General features: G+C 51.5%; 1 protein-coding gene across 6 annotated transcripts; it reads left to right on the top strand.

Annotated features, from left to right (window-relative positions):
* Window positions 1-3,227: 3,227 nt before the first annotated feature.
* PPARD (peroxisome proliferator activated receptor delta) lies at window positions 3,228-13,209 on the top strand (the record flags this gene model as incomplete). 6 transcript variants are annotated; one of them, XM_084228151.1, is made up of 6 exons in its annotated part: window positions 3,269-3,398; window positions 8,709-8,863; window positions 9,927-10,065; window positions 11,401-11,603; window positions 11,989-12,232; window positions 12,962-13,209. In XM_084228151.1, 6 exons carry the CDS (start codon window positions 3,269-3,271, stop codon window positions 13,207-13,209), a joined length of 1,119 nt encoding a protein of 372 aa, XP_084084277.1. The 6 variants fall into 6 exon arrangements, with proteins under 6 accessions (XP_084084280.1, XP_084084276.1, XP_084084277.1 ...); XM_084228149.1 differs by having other exon boundaries at window positions 11,782-12,232; XM_084228152.1 differs by having other exon boundaries at window positions 11,782-12,232; window positions 13,078-13,097.
* Window positions 13,210-16,909: the final 3,700 nt, after the last annotated feature.

Below are 16,909 nucleotides of genomic sequence, written 5' to 3'. Positions count from 1 at the left end.
GAACAGGCAGAGCGACTGAAATACACTCCTGAGGGGAGCAGTGGGTGAGTCAGGAGAGGTCTGCTGCGCCATGTGGGTAGCTCCCTGGCCAAGGATCAAAGTCGTACTGCAGAGTCTTCAGATTGCTTCATAGTGCAGTGCTTAACCCCTTGCGCCACCAGGGAGGCCCCATGTAGCATTAGTTTTAATCTGATTATAAAAATTATTCTCCAGTATTGTTTTAACTTGCATCTCTCTCTGTGATGTTGAACACCTTATATTTAAGAGACAAATTTTCCATATTTATATTTTCTATATACATTTTCCATACCTTGTGCTTATTTTTCTATTGGATTGCTGATCTTTTATTAATTTGTAGGAAATATTTAAGGGAAATTAATCTTTAAGTTTATTATCTTGGTATAAGGTGTAAAGTAGGGGGTCCAGCTTTTTTCCAGATGACTGCTCAGTTGTCCCATACCATTTACTGAAGAATCCCTCTTTTGCCTTTGAAGTGCTGTCTTTATAACATAATACAGTTCCATATGTGTTTGCATTTATTTTTGAACTCTGTGTTCCCTCTCATTGTGCCTGTGCCAGTACCACACTGCTTTAATTATTGTAACTTTGCTTTAATTCCTTTTACTCCTTTCCAGCTGATTCCCTCTCATGTTACCAAAGTGCCTCTATCCAGAGCATCTGACTTTCTTCAAGGCCTATCTTTAGACCACCACCCCTCCTACTTTGTTAACTAAAGAGAGTGAGGCCATACTGTGCGAGCTTTAACTCCCCCCACCACCATACACACTGCTGCAAAACTTCTTTGTCTCTTTCTCATCCTGCGCCTTTGAACTTTTCCCCTCCCATCAGTCATCCTGTTCCAGCCTCCCCTTGAATCTTTAGACTTCTTCACAGACCTCGCCTCTACCCACAGCTCACTCAAGTTTTCTCTAGTCCAAGAAAATTCGTAATGGTGTTGCTACTTCCTCAAGCTAGCAATCTGTTATACATTTATTTCCATCACATAATTACAGAAAAATTTAGTCTCAGCTTTCTCACTACCACTTATTCTTCAGAGTCCAGGTTTTCCTCCCAACCACTTCTCCAAAACTCACATCACAGTCATTGATGACCTCACAATGATTAAATCCAGTGGCATGTATCGGTTTATTACCCTTAAACTTTGCAGCATTTGAGACAGTTCACTTCTCCTTCCAGAAACAGCCCTCCCCTTCACTGGAGATAGCCAAATCTCCTGAGTCTCCCCTGCCTCTGGTCACCACCCTATTGTCTGCTCTGATGCCTCTTCCTCTATCCTCCCTTAACATGTCGGTCTTACCTTTTGTGAACAGAATCCCTTCTTGTGTCATATCAACAAGGATGGTCACCAAATACGTAGTTTCTCAACTCCCAGCTCTAGGGCTAAATTTTCAAACTGCCTTTAGGAGACTGAGAGGTTACGATATGAGTCCAGACAAGGGAAAATGAAGGCCTGATGGAAAAGAATGGTTATAGGAACAGTTTACTGTCTGCTGGAAGCTTGCCGCCAAGAGTGGTTCTCAAGCTTGACTATACATTACAATCACTAGGGGAATTAAAAATAAAGCTCCCCAGGGCCTCCCCTGGTGGCGCAGCGGTTGAGCACTGGGCTACAAAGCTGCCCTCAGCCTCAATAGTGCCGGTTTGATCCCTGGCCACCGGCGAGGGTCCCACATGGCACACAGACTTCTCCTGCCGCGCCCACTGCTCCCCTCAGCAGTGTATTTTATCGGTCTGCCTGTTCTGTTCCCCACTCTGGCTCTAGTGAATTCTCTCACCCTCCCGCGCTTCTGACTGTACCCAGTGCTTGTATAAATAAATAAATAAATCTTTAAAAAATAAATAAATAAAGCTCCTATGCCAAAACTGCCCCACAGACCAATCAGATCAGAATCTCTGGGGAAGGGCCCAGACATCCACATTTTTTAAAATTCCCCAGTGATTCCACTGTACAGCCAGTGTTCTGCCTGGGGCAGAGTAAGACAAAGGAGTCTCAAAGAACTCCCACCTTCCGGCTTTGATAAAATGATAGCTGAGGAGTGAGTCACTAAAGCAGAGATTACCAGAGGAAGGGCAGGTTTGGGGGGGGGGAGATGGTATGTTTGAGTAGATTGAGTTTGCGCCACCAGAGGGCCATTCCAGAGAAGGTGTCACACAAACACTTGATTCTTCCTCAAATGGCTCTTTTCTGTTCTTAATTCTTCCAGGCCTGTGTTGCTGGGACACAGAGGCCAGTCTCACTTGCAGGACAACTGAAGTACATTGCATACAGCCTACCTTCCCAGACATCCGTCCAATTCTTTCTCTTATAACACCCCACTCCCTCACCACTACTTCTCACCATTCCCCACTGTGCTGCCTCTAAGTCTTTGCTTAGGCTGTGTCCCCAAGATGAGTTCCATGCCGACTCCCCGGTCAAAATGCACCCCACTCTCAGGACATCTCCAGACTTCTCTTTCCTGCCAGGATGACTCTCCACAGCACTTTATGATCTTCCCACCTACCACTGTGGCGTTTGTGGGTTTGGAACTACCTCTTCCCGGGTGATGTGGACATGGAAGTCAACACCCTGTAACTTGCCCTGGAAGGACTCCAGGACAGTGCCTCTCCCTTCCCCTGATGACTCTGTCACTGAAGGTCTAATTGCAGATCTGCTGTCAACTGAGGCCCACTCCCTTCAAGAATAGTGGCTTAGTAGAACATTTATTCTTGGATCTGAGTGCTCTTGGTCAGGATGGGTGTTAGGAGGTGTGATGCATATCAGGATCTCCTGGGGGAATTTTAGAGAATTTGAAAAAGGCCCCCACATCATTCTAATGTGGCTCTTGTAGATTCAGGAGGCTGGAAGAACAGGCTGCGGCTAAAGATGCTGGCACAGTGCTGCGTTACCCTCTCCAATTAATAGAGACTGCCCTCAACCCCAGAAACATGCCATAAGAACCAAGTGGTCAAAGGTCGGGAAGGGAAATGACTTGTAGTGCAAGGAGCTGAGACCATGGTGTCACCTCAGGGTGATGATTTCCTGCTCTGAAAGTACAGGAGCAAGGGAACCTTCTCCATGCTGTCCCCACAGATGGCCGTCCGCTCCCATCACCCTCTCATTCTCTTCACTGCCACCCCCAACCTCTTTCTGTCTCCCCTTTGCCCAGGCTGACGGGAACTGCCCTGTAGAGGTCCATCTGCGTTCAGACCCAGATGATGCCAGAGCTATGACCGGGCCTGCAGGCGTGGTGCCGAGGGGAAATCAGCCATGGAGCAGCCACCGGAGGAAGCCCCTGAGGTCCGGGAAGAGGAGGAGAAAGAGGAAGTGGCAGAGGCAGAAGGAGCTCCAGAGCTCAATGGGGGACCAGAGTCCTCGCTTCCTTCCAGCAGCTATACAGGTAAGGAGGAAGCCTGGCCGGGCTGGAGAGGAACCCGGTCTTCCTCAGACAGACCACGGGCCGCGAAGCCCTGAGTAGTTAAGGACTGCAGCCAGACAGCGTAGGGTCACACCCCTGCTCTGTCGCTCTTCAGCTGCATGGCCTTGGGGAAGTTGCACCACTTTTTTTCTACACAACACATAGGAGCACGTGTGGACATGAGCCTCTGTGAGAATTTAATGAGTGAGCATTTGTGTGTATCCCATCACTCCTGCCAGGACCACCACAAGGGGTCGTCAGGCAAGAGCAGCCATACCTGTGAGTGCTGTGATCATAGCTCATCGACCTGGTGCTGTTACATACATCATCATCACGTTGCGTCGTAATTAGGCATCAGTGCTAAGTAATTAGTATGAATGACTATAATTATTTTGTGCATCCAGACAGCTTTTGACTTCTCTTGTTTCACATTTTTGATTCTCCTTTATTTGTCCACTACCAGCAGCACTAAAAACATTTTTCTCTGGTACCCTGTGCTGTTCTGTTGTCATCTCCATCATCAGCGTAGCTTTATGTGCACCTTCAAGGGTACCCAGAATCTGCTCCTCAGCCCCAGAGTTTCCCTGTGCACTGCCCTATCCCCCTACCTCTCTCCTCTCGCCCCTGAGTGCCAGCACATCCAGCTGATCCCACTCTCTTCCCTCAGAGGAAACTCATGAGAGGCTTTGCTGTTGGGAGGGGATCTTGCCGCTGGCCCCATCTGGCCATGGGTGCAGGAGCAGGCCTACCCGTGGGTTCTAGTATCGGAGTTAGGGCAGAGTGGGGGCTGTTCAGGTAAGACATACTCCTCTTGGATCTACAGCTAAGGTGGGCCTAAGCCTGTGAGCCGTGCTGCTTTGAACCTGTAAAGTGAATTCTGGAATTTTGCAGAGGTTCTTCCTCTTCAGGGCACATGAGGGGAGAGCCATCTATCTGTTCTCTGTATGCCATGCACTGCCTCCTCACCCCCAGGAAGTCAGGCAGGGCCGGCCTCTCCATTAGCATTCAGCAAGGAGGCAGCTTGTCTCAGTGCTAATATCCCACTTCTGTCCTCTTCTCCTCCTGCTCCAGTGACAAACATCCCAATCAAGAGGTCCCTCCCAAGAAAGAGGTCAAGGGTCTTTATGTGGGGTTGGCGAAGATTAAGTGACCTTCCTTGCAGCCTGGGTACTTCTTACTCAGCAAGCGTATGGTGGGTATCCAGGCAGGGGACTTTCCATTCAGTAATGGACAAGGCTGAGTGCCTGCCCTAAAGAGCCCAGAGTGCAGGCAAATGGAACAACAGAAGTGAGGAGCTTCTTGCTGGGTTAGCTGCCCGACATTCCTGAAGAATTGGTCCTGACTAAAGAAGTGGTTTGCAATGTAGATAGATGGAGCTGCGCACACTCACAGGCCTGACAGCAGGTATCTCCAGTGATAGATGTGCAGGAACGTGCATGTGAACAGGGGCAGTGGTGTCTATTTGTTAACTTGTAATGAAAGGTGGTACAACTGTTACTTCACTCTGTGTTTATGTTGAGTCCAGACATTCAAATAATGGCATGGTGTCACTCTCAGCAGTGATTGTCTTGTTTTTCATAATAATGAATCCTTGATTAGTCGTAATGAGTGTGTGTGTGTGTGTGTGTGTGTGTGTGTGGAGAGAGAGAGAGAGAGAGAGAGTGATTGATTGAGATTGTTGGCTCACATAATTGTGAGGGCTGAAGAGTTGAAATTCTCAAGGGTGGGCCAGCAGTCCGGAGACCAGGGAAGTTAATGTTGCAGCTCGAGTCCAAAGGCAGTCTGGAGGCAGAATTTATTTTTCCTTACTGAGATTTCAGTCTCTTTATCTTAAGGCCTTTGACTGCCTTCCTCACATTATGTAGAATAATGATTTAAATGTTAGTCACCTCTAAAAAATGCCTTTACAGCAACAGCTAGGCTGCTGTTGAACTAAATACTGGATACTGTGGGTACCATGGCCTGGCCAAGTTGCCACAGGCAGTTAACCATCAGAGCCACTGTCAGCTTGTTAACCTTCCGAGCTTCAACTTCCTCACTTTTAAAATGGGGGTAACACATGCAATTTGCGGCAACATGGATGGAGCTGGGATCATGCTCAGCAAAATAAGCCAGAAAGAAAAAGAAAAATACCGATGGTCTCACTCATAGCAGGAATCTAGAAAACGTAAATAAGGGACCAGTAAAAAGAATAACTATAAGAAAGAAAAAATCAAAATCAACAAACAACTATGAACCAGAGACAAACTATGCGGGAGAGCAGGGAAAGAAGGGATTGGGGTCAAAATAAGGAGGTTGCAATTGTATGGGGAATATAAAAATAAAATAAATAAATAAAATGGGGATAAGAGGGCTAACGGAGGGGTTGCTTTGAGGTTCACGTGAGATAAATGTATACAGTAGAGAGCCTCACACACAGGCATGCACTAAAAAAGAGATATTGGTACAAACACAAGATTTGTGGGTTAGTCAAGTTATGGTCAAGGCCTAGCCCCATCATGTATTGAGGGCTGATTCCTTAACCTCTCTGAGCTGTTTCTGCATCTTTAGTGGCCATTATTCTCTTCCAGAGTGATAGGAAATGATATTAACAAGCATAAAGACACTAACTTTCTGGGCACTTGGGGACCTGGTAAACGCTGGATCTTTCTCCACTGGTGGGCAGAGGCGGACCCTCAGGAGATGTTTGGGAGGTCAGGCAGGATATGACTGCAGTGAAATTCAGAGGCAGGGCTCGGCCTGGTTGATGGCCCACAGGAGAGCAAGTGCACTTCCTGAGAGCCGGGAGGAGCTGCTTGAGAGGACTGGACTGGGCTGGCTGGGGAGAGCAACTGTACAGATCTCCAACCGGAAGCCCTGTGTCTCTTCCACCCACCATGGGTGGGGAGTACCAAGGCAGGCACTCCTGGTGTGGGGTGGGACCTCTTGGAACCTCAGTCTCTCCCAGGGAGATCATGTGGGAGGTGGTGGGTCCTTTAGAACCTATTTCCTAGAATGGGGAGCATTTTGTTGCCTTACGTTGGGGTAGGATGTGATGATTTCAGATAAACCCTTAAGCCAGGTGTTCTACCAGGGAGAAACCGAAACTATCTTTGAAAAATGTACTCCCCAAACTACCACCATTCATCTCCCAGGACCCCCACACTGCCCTGGGCTTTTCCTCCAGTCTAGGGTACAGCTCTTCCTGACTGGAGCCCTTCTGAGACACTCACCCTGAGTCTTCTTACAATACAGAGCTCTGACCCCTCAATGACCAGTGAGGCTTGGATATCATGGTTTCTTTCAGGGTTCCCAGAGTCCAGGGACCAACAGCAGGTCAGGAGAAGCATGAGGAAACTAGTTCTTGTTCTGAGGTCTGTGGGCCTCATGTGTAGACACGCCCCCTCCTCTTCTGAGGGTTGGGGAAGAGAGACAAACAATCAAAGAAGGCAGAAATGGCCCCGGCCTGTGTGGGGCACGCAGCTCAGAAACTGCGAGATTGCATTCTAATAAGCATCATGCAAACAGCTGATATTCGCACAGCACATCCATGTTCTGAGAACTTTATATTAACTCCTTTACTCCTCACCATGACTCTCCTGAGATAGATACTGGTGTCATCTCTATTCTACAGGGGGCAGGCTGGTTTTGAGCCCAGGACACCAGTTTTGACTCAGGCTGCATCACTCCTGAGTTGAGTTCTTACCCCATGTCTGCTGTTCTGAACACCTGGAACCTGCTTGGAGGTGGTGCAGAACCCTCTCCTGGGAGCCAGAAGGGAATGATGACCTTCCCAGACAACACCTTTCCTGGGTGATGGCTCCTTCACAATCCTCCACCCCAGCCAGCATCGCCACTCTCTGCCTTGTGTCCTGCTTCTCATACTTTAGTTAATTGACAGCAGAGTCTGGGTCCTGCCCTGCAACACACAGAGCTCCTCAGATGTCTGTTGCATGAAAAAAGAGAGTTGCCTACAGGAACCTAATGACCAGAATGAGGAAGGCCCACTAAAAGAGAACAGTCGGAGGTGATTGGCCATGTGGACTGGGTGGTGGAGGTAGGCTGCGGGATCCAAAGGAACATGGCTGGGGATGTTCTGAACCTTGCAGAGGAGACAGGCATGCAAGCCACAAAAACACCACCGCTTATAAGAAGTGCCACAAGACAAACATGCACACAGACCACACAGAGAGAGGAGGAAGTGCCGGAGGCCCTCCCTTCCCAGCTGTACTGCAGGTCTCAAAGGGTTTTTACAAGTATCTCATTTTCTCCCAAACCAGTAAGGTGAGTTCAGTTACCCCTGTTATAGTACCTCCAGCCAGTGGGTGCAGAGGCCAGGACCCCCTGGCAGCTTGAGAACAGGGTAATCCAGAGTCACTGAGAGCCTGTCTCATGTCCAGCAGCAGCGCCCTAGTGGCCAGAGGTCCTGCCCTGCGGCACTCCTACTCAGTGGCGCTGACAAGCACACAGTAGGCTGTGTCGGGTGGCAGCAAAGGCTGCTGAGAAGAGCAATCAGTTTCACTCTCCCGGGCTGCAGGCTCCCCCAACAGCACTGTGCCCTGGAAGTGGAGGGAACTTATATCTAAGTTTCCAAAGGAAAGATTCAGAAGAGACTCCCAGCAGTTCTTAACTGCGATCGGACAGCACGTATACTTGGACAGCATGTATACCTATAGCCAGCTGCTTTCCTATCTGACACAACACCTGGCTCAAACGTCTACACATTTAATAGAAAAAAACTTGGAGAAATTCAGTATGCTGATTGAAATCATGACTGATGCTCATGCTCTGTCTACGCAAGAAGTTTTCCAGGGGGTGGGGGAGGGGTGGTGACTGCTGAGATCTGCACATCTGCAGTCACCACAAAGCACATCTCACACAGCCCCACGTGGGCCTCTTAGTCAGGAGAGCTACCTCTGAAGGACAGTCTAAAGAGACTCTGGTGCTGCTTTCCTCTTGCTCTCGTCCTCCCAAAATACAGTATCCCCCACCTACCACCACATACCCTGTCCTCCCAGTTGGTGAGGTTCAGCCTAGGAAGGCTCTTGACTTTCCCCACATTGTAATAGTTGCTATTTCTGGAACACCTGCCTTCTGATAAGTCCCTGGAGAATGCTCTGGAAGCTTTTTCCCATCCTCCCAGAAAACTATCATTGACCCTGTGTTCTAGGTGAAGAGACTGACGCTGAGGCCGCCTAGCTCTGAAGTGACTGAGCTCAGAGCTCTGTAATTCAGAATCATGGACTCTGGTCACCTCCCCTGACCCCCAGGCCTTGCAGAATGTGAAGCCACTCCCATGTTGTGTGTCCACAGACCTCTCCCGGAGCTCCTCGCCACCCTCACTGCTGGACCAGCTGCAGATGGGCTGCGATGGGGCCACAAGTGGCAGCCTCAACATGGAGTGCCGCGTGTGCGGGGACAAGGCCTCAGGCTTCCACTATGGTGTTCATGCCTGTGAGGGGTGCAAGGTATGTGCGGTAGGAGACAGTGCCTGGCTGTAGGGACTGTGGTCACATGGTAAGGTGACCTACCAGAGCGATCCCCCTGCTACTGGACAGGGCCCTGACAGTACCCATCACAGAATACCTTCTGATAGGCAGCCAGGCCCTTGTGCCCATCCCAGACCTCAGGGCTGGTCCCTGCTGGCTAGGAGGGGTTCTCTTTTCAGGCCTGTCCTGCAGACCACCTGTAGTGACCCAGTCACTCATCTGGACTGCTGGCGCCCCCTGTGGACCTGGCTCAAGAACACAGGGAAGGACCTCCCTGGTGGCACAAGGGGTTAAGTTTCAGCACTGTGAAGCTATCTGTAGCCCCATGCAGCAAATTCAATCCTTGGCCAGAGAGCTGACCCACATGGCACAGCAGACCTCTCCCAGCGCGCCCACTGCTCCCCTCAGCAGTGTATTTCAGTCGATTTGCCTGTTCTGCTCCCTACTCTGTCTCTGGTGAATCTTCTTACCCCCCACACCTCTGGCCTACAGCCCAGTTCTTGTATCCATAAATAAATAAATCTTCTTTTTTTAAAAAAAAAAAAAAAAGAAGGCAGGGAAGACATAACTGGTCTTGAACTGAGCCATCCCCCTGCAATCAGGGCTTCCTGTGACACAAGGTCTAAAATGGGCTCTTTGAAGAAACAGTACATTTCTTTTGCCAGTGATGCTTTTGGGTCCTTCCTAGCTGCATACCCAACATTGCACATCTTATTTTATTAAAGCACTACCTAGAAAATATACAAAACCAGATATGTTTATGATTAAATCAAGTTAACCACAATACAATTTGATGTTATCGAAGAGGCTTTACGACTTCTTTGACTATTTAAAGTGAATATGGCATCTTACATTAATTATTTCATCTTAATTATTTGCTTTCTCCTACCCCCCCCTCCAAATTACCTATTACTTCTAAATTTCAGGAGTTTTTTCATCTTCATGCACAGTTGGACCCCTGGCACAACCCACTGGGCAGCGCCAGCTTCTCAACCACTCCCCCTCTGTTGTGGCCTCACCTCCTCTCTTCACTGTCCCTCAGGGCTTCTTCCGTCGCACAATTCGCATGAAGCTTGAGTATGAGAAGTGTGAGCGGAACTGCAAGATCCAGAAGAAGAACCGAAACAAGTGCCAATACTGCCGCTTCCAGAAATGCTTGGCACTGGGCATGTCACATAATGGTGAGAGCCAACCCTGGCGAGGTACAGGGGCTGCCAGCTCCATACAGCCTGAAACCAGGTTTCATGGAGCCCTGAAAGAGGTGCCCTCAGAGCAGTGCCTACCACACTGCAAGCGCTGCCAAGGTATCAGCTGCTAACTTTGCTGACACAGACCCTGAGTCTTGGGGCCAGCACAAGCTGTCCTAAATCTCTCTGCCCCAGACTGCCCAGCATCCATCGTGGGTCCTAAGCCCAGAGCACTCACTAGCTCTTTGTACCCGAGGTTGGCTCACTCTGGCTGAGAGGAAACTGCTGGGCATTGATACCAACTCCGATGGCAACACCACTCCCAGAACCTCAGGCCCAGCTCAGATGACCTGACACAACATGAAAAGCTACTCCCAAGGCCTAGAATCCCTTCAGCCTCTCTTGGTTACTGAGGTCAGGCAGGAGCCAGTAGATGACCATGTGTGTTAGCTGCCAGGAACCAGGCAGGAGTTTCCTGGAGGCCAGCCACTCTAGAGTCAGTGCCCTCCCCTAACCTCTGCTCCAGGCCTCCTGCAGTCTTATCTTTGGATCCCTAGAGTAAGATTTTGCAAAGTTCACCTTCCTTCCCTCTACCCTTGGGGTCAGACCCCAGAGTATAGTGGCGAGCCTGTTGTTTAAACATCTCTATCCACAGTTGCCCTGTCTGTCCTGCATCTTGGAGGGTGGCAGAACCTGAGCCCTCTGCAGCTTTGCCTTGGTGATAGGGTCTGACAGATCTGGGTTTGAGCAATCCCCTCGGTCTCTCTCTGCCAGGCCCCATTTCTTAGGCAGGGAGATTTCCTAGGACATCTCAGGGCTGACTGAATTCTTCTCACTTCTTCTTTGAGAGGAGCCATAACTAATGACTACAATTTTTAGCACTTACTTTATGAATGCATTTATTTAATTGTTCTGACACCCTAGTGAGCTTTAAATATTAGCCCCATTTTTCTCATGAATAAAGAAGTGAAATAGCCTGCCCAAGGCCATATGACTAGGAATCTGCCAAACTGGAACTCAAGTGCAGCCTTTGACACCAAAGACTGTCTTCCTCCAAGCTGTGCTGCATCTCCAGAGGGACTCAGTCACGCTATGATTCAGAGCCCTTGTGTGTTGGGGCACTGAATAAATAAGAATCCCTGACCCCTGGAGCTTACATTCTGGAAAGGTTCTCCAACAATCCAACATGCTTGTTCTGGAGCTTCTGAGGGCCCTGGGCTCAGAAACAGTGTCTTCATGTTTGGCCTGTGTACCTGTAGAGGGACGAGGCAGTTAGGGTGCTGGCCCATGCCTGGGCTTCTCAGTGGCTGTCCCCCGCTCCCCATGCAGCCATCCGCTTTGGCAGAATGCCGGAGGCCGAGAAGAGAAAGCTGGTGGCAGGGCTGACAGCAAGTGAAGGGAGTCAGCACAACCCACAGGTGGCTGACCTGAAGGCCTTCTCCAAGCACATCTATAATGCCTACCTGAAAAACTTCAACATGACCAAAAAGAAGGCCCGCGGCATCCTCACCGGCAAGGCCAGCCACACGGCGGTGAGTGTCACTGCTTGGCCTGGAGGCATCCTGGGCTGGGGTCCCGCTGCCACCTGCCTGACTCCTGTGAGAACCGGGCCTCCTCCCTCCCCTAACATCGTGGCACAGGAAGGGGGGATGGGGAGCACATGGGCGGGGGTCCCCTGAGGCCTAGCCTCTAATGGGGCCTGGTTTTCAGCCCTTTGTGATCCACGACATCGAGACATTGTGGCAGGCAGAGAAGGGCCTGGTATGGAAGCAGTTGGTGAACGGCCTGCCGCCCTACAAGGAGATCAGCGTGCATGTCTTCTACCGCTGCCAGTGCACCACAGTAGAGACCGTGCGTGAGCTCACCGAGTTCGCCAAGAGCATCCCCAGCTTCAGCAACCTCTTCCTCAACGACCAGGTGACCCTTCTCAAGTATGGCGTGCATGAGGCCATCTTCGCCATGCTAGCCTCCATTGTCAACAAAGACGGGCTACTGGTAGCCAATGGCACTGGTTTTGTCACCCGTGAGTTCCTACGCAGCCTCCGCAAGCCCTTCAGTGATATCATCGAGCCCAAGTTCGAATTTGCTGTCAAGTTCAATGCCCTGGAACTTGACGATAGTGACCTGGCTCTCTTCATCGCGGCCATCATTCTCTGTGGAGGTGAGTGAGGGTGGAGCAGGTGGGCTGGACCATGCAGCCAGCCCACCTGTGGATGGGGATGGCTGTGACAAGGCTGAGCGCCAGCGTGTGGGGAGTATCCCTGCGGCAACGGCAGTGGCACACGTGCCAGGCACTAACTGCACACATAGGACCAGCTTCGTCTTAGACGAGATGAGATCAGAAGGAAATAGACCAACATGTTAATGGGGGCTCTTCTGGCGGTGGAAACATTTTCCGTTTTTCATCTCCATTTTTCAAATTATAACACGATTAATACATTTATAATCACGCTAATAATGACATCGAGTTTATCTCATAGCAGTTGCTGTTCTAGTTCCTTTGTCTAGTTTATAACTCATTTGCTCCTCACAACATCCCTGAGTAGGAGGTACTTCTGATATCCCCATTTTACAAATGAGGAAACTGAGCCCAGAGTGGCCTTGTGACCTGCCTGTAACCTCATCACTGCTCTATAGTAGAGACAGGAATTGGATCCAGGCAGTGAGCCTCTCACCAGGGTACTGTACTGCCTAGCCAGGAAAAACCCAACGAAGGAGGTGGGCCAGGACCAGGGCGGGGCACTAGAATGCAAGGTAGTTATTGACAGTACGGAGCTTGGGTCTGTCACAGCCAGGTCTGCTGTGCCCTGGACTAAGTCACCCACACATGGTGGGAGAGGGGAGCTCCTCTGCCCACTCCCTCCCACACCTCCGCCCTGTGTTCCCACAGACCGACCAGGCCTCATGAACGTGCCACAGGTGGAGGCCATCCAGGACACCATCCTGCGTGCCCTTGAATTCCACCTGCAGGCTAACCACCCGGACGCCCAGTACCTCTTCCCCAAGCTGCTGCAAAAGATGGCTGACCTGCGGCAGCTGGTCACTGAGCATGCCCAGATGATGCAGCGGATCAAGAAGACTGAGACTGAGACCTCGCTGCACCCCCTGCTCCAAGAGATCTACAAGGACATGTACTGAGGGGTGTACCTCCCAGCAGGTCTTTAGGGGTGTCGAGAACCAGGGCCAGGTGGACAGCACTGGGCCAGGTGGCGCCTGCCCTTTCCTGCTGACCAGCCCCCAAGCAGTGGGAGTGGCACAGGAGCCGTGAGATCACACACTTGTGTGTGTAGAAACACAGCTCTGCCTCCAGCATTGCCTTCCTCCCCCTGCCATCTCCCTCTTTCTCAGCTCCTCGCTTCCTCTTCTCTAATTTGTTTTTTTTCCCTTCCTCTTTGTAGGTTTCCTTCTTCCTCTGTCCCTCAGCCTGCCTTTCCCACCATCCCCGTGTTTGTCCCTGTTTCTTTCTGTGAGACGGTTTTGTATTATTTCACCAGCAGCATAGAACAGAAACTGTGCTTCTGCCCCCACTGTCCCTGGAGGAGGAGGAAGTGGGCCTCACTCTGCTCCTGTCTTCACAGCAAAGGACATGAGCCATCCAAAGAAACACTAAGCGCTCTGGACTCCGCTTTCTGGTAGGCCGGGCTTGGCCTCGGCTGACTGTAGCAGCGGCCTCTAGTCGTGGGCCCTGGCTCAAGGGCCGGGATGCCTGCCCTGGACGGTTGCTGCCCTCCCAAGGCTGAGGCAGGCATCCCTGACCCAGCCCACCCTGCTCAGCGGCACACCCCAGTCCACTGACACCAACATGCTTCCGTTCTTCTCACCTGTCTTCCAGGCCAGTGTCGCTGACGGCCCCCTGCGCTGGCCGCTGGAGGGGCGCCACCCCTAGCCTGACAAGAAGTGGGGTTCCTCCAGGTGGGGGCCCCGATGCTCCCATTGAAAAGGAGTGAGCCTCAGGGAGGTGGAAGTTGGTGGGGAAAGCAGCGAGCAGTGCACTTGACTCTGACTCCAGGCCATAGGGTCAGCCCCCCAGTAGCACCCATCCCATCCCTCCACCCTGAAGCAGCCACCGAGCCCTGCCTGTCTTTTGCAGCACCACAGCTCCCCTCTCTGAGTGCCAGGGCCTGGCCTCAAGTGCAGCGTTCCTCTCTCCAGCCTGGAGATGCTGGCTCTGGCTCCAGCTCAGCTGCCGTTCACCCCTCACACACTCCCCGGAGCAGCCACTCCAGCACACACCGCGAGCACTGAGATCACTTTACCTGCAGGTTCATCCCCCCCGCCCCCCAGGCAGGTGGGCCCCCAGCGGGACCTGCACATGGATGGGCCCAGCTGTGCTCCCACTCCCAGGGCTGGACCAGAGCCCTTGGGGGGCAGGGGTATCCTGCAGAGTCAGCCCAGCACCTGCTCACGAGAGATGCCGGGTAAACTGATGCTGTCACTGTCCCAGCAGCTCTGCTGCCCGCTCCTCAGCTGTATTCGGCCCAGCTGGTCACCTGGAACTCTGCACAGCTTCTGTGACCGTGACCTTGCCAGGCCCAGCCCCACTCCTCTGGCTCCTGCCCCCGCCTCTCCCTGCTCCCAGGCAAAGTACACGCTCCCCAGAGGAGGAGCTAAAGTGTAGTTTGGGGTGCTACGTCTAAGCAGAAGATTGGGGAGCCCATTTAAGCTGCTTTTCCAGTGAGGAAACTGGCTGGGGGGGGGAGGGGGGAGGGCTAAGGAACATGCTGGGATCTCAGAGAAAGGTGGTGGAACACCTGGACTAGAGCCCGAGCTCCTAGGGCCTGTCTGCCGCTCCTTCCCAGGCTGACTGCAGCTGGGGGAGGAAATACCCCCGGAGAGCCAACCAGCCTGGCCTCTGCCCTGCCAGCGCTGAGGCTGGCTGTGCCCCGAGAACACACTACTGGCAAGATTCCTCCCTCTCCCCTCCTACCACAGGCTGACCAGGGATTTGCTTTAGGGGTGCTTTCTTTGGGCCAGTGCTGTGAAGGGCAAGACTGCCTGACCTCCCTCCTTCCCACCACCCCTCCTTACCCCCCACCCGGGTCTGGTGCTGAGGATACAGCTCTTCTCAGTGTCTGAACAATCTCCAAAATTGAAATGTATATTTTTGCTAGGAGCCCCAGCTTCCTGTGTTTTTAATATAAATAGTGTACACAGACTGACGGAACTTTAAATAAATGAGAATTAAATATTTAAGAGTTGATTTAGGCTCCTTTCTCGGTTCTTTGTGTTTCTCCCGTGAGCTGATGGGACTCTTCGCCTTCTCTGTAACCAGTGCAGAGAGAGAAAGCTGGTTGGCCCAGTGAGGCTTGGGGTGCTGGCCATGAAGTTTGATTCTGGCTTCTGGAAGCTGCCCATTTTTTCCCTTCCCCTCCTGCTCCACTCACCAGAAGATGCCATTCTTGTCCTGCAAGGAGAGTTTGTGGGGAGAGAAAGATGGAGTACAAAATATTCAAAAGGGTGTGCAGTGACCGCACAAGCCAGGTTGGCCGTGAGGTTCTAGGAGGCAACGCTTCCTGAGCCTTGGCTGGTGTGTGGGATTTGCAGAACCGCAGCCAGTCATTCACTCAGTTTTTTACCACCCCCTCAAGGGTTTTTTACCACCCCCTCAAGGGTTTTCTTCTCCTCAGCCAACACCCCAGTTTTTCTCTTATTTCCAGTGGTGCTTCTTCGCAGAGGCTTCAGCTCATCAACCAGCGGGTGTGGCTGCAGCATGACGCAAGTCACGTGTTTGTCTAGCCAGGAAAACCACCACCGCTATTTCAAAATGCGGGGTTTACCATGGGGAATTATTAACAAAAGCACTGAAAGACCAAAAGGTGGGAAAATTGAGATCATCCCAAGTGGGAAGCCACTCACCCCAGTGCTGGGAAGGAAACGGTATCATCTAGAAACTCCTGGCACTACATGTAGGGTAAGGTAAAAGTATCAGGCTTTTCTGCCCTCCCGTATCAGGATAGATGACGGAACCCTGTGGTCCCGAATGTATGCTTGATGGCGGGCACGTGGAGTAGGGTGTGGGCAGAGGTAGATGGGATTCACCTGGGCTAAGACTGGGCTTTTTAAGGGTGACGTCATGGGGACACCAGCAGAAGCAGAACGAGAAGCAGACGCAGAAGCGCCAGAGAACGCCAGAGAACCCAGACAGAGTGAAGACTTGGTGGGGGCTGGGAGACCTGCCAGCAACACGGCCCCTAATACCCCTGCCTGCTGTGTACCTGGTAAATCCCAATAAAAGCCTGCAAAGCCACCGAGGGCTCCAGGACTCTTCCTTTACCTGTTCTGCTGCATCAGAAAACCTGCACTGTGTCCATTCCTGCCCCTGCACTACAGTACCCACGGATAACTGTGGAAACCCAGGAGCCCAAAGCCTCATGCTGATAACTGTCAAACCAAAGTCTGCACACACAACCTGTCATTCAGGGTCTGCCAGGGCGCTCTCGCCACGGCTGCTGCTGCTACCTCTGGGCCTCACCACCTGAGCAAGAAGCCTGGAGCTGACTTAGCTGCTCCTGCCAAAAGTGGCATCAGAGCTCCAGGGGGAGGGCACTTGCTCCCTTCTCTGTCTGCCAGTCTGTTGCCTGTACCTCCCATTGGGAAAACAACTGTAAGAGGGTCTAGGAAAGATAGTTTGTGGACTTCCAGGCCCTGGAGTATAGGGGCTGGGGTGGTACGTGCAAGCTGAGAATTGAAGCTTGAGAACCAGCCAATAACTAGCACAAAGCACAAACACCAGTCCACAGTGAGGAATCGCAGAAAGACCTGCAGCTTAAGGCAATGGGCCAATCCGACACTTGCCTGCCTGTTTTCTCTTGATTGGTCAGCTGCGCAGAGCAACCTG

Source organism: Talpa europaea, assembly GCF_964194135.1.
Source record: "Talpa europaea genome assembly, chromosome: 2".
In the NCBI taxonomy this organism is placed as follows: Eukaryota; Metazoa; Chordata; class Mammalia; order Eulipotyphla; family Talpidae; genus Talpa; species Talpa europaea.
Note: the sequence above shows the minus strand (reverse complement) of the source record. Positions and strands in the feature narration are given on the sequence as shown.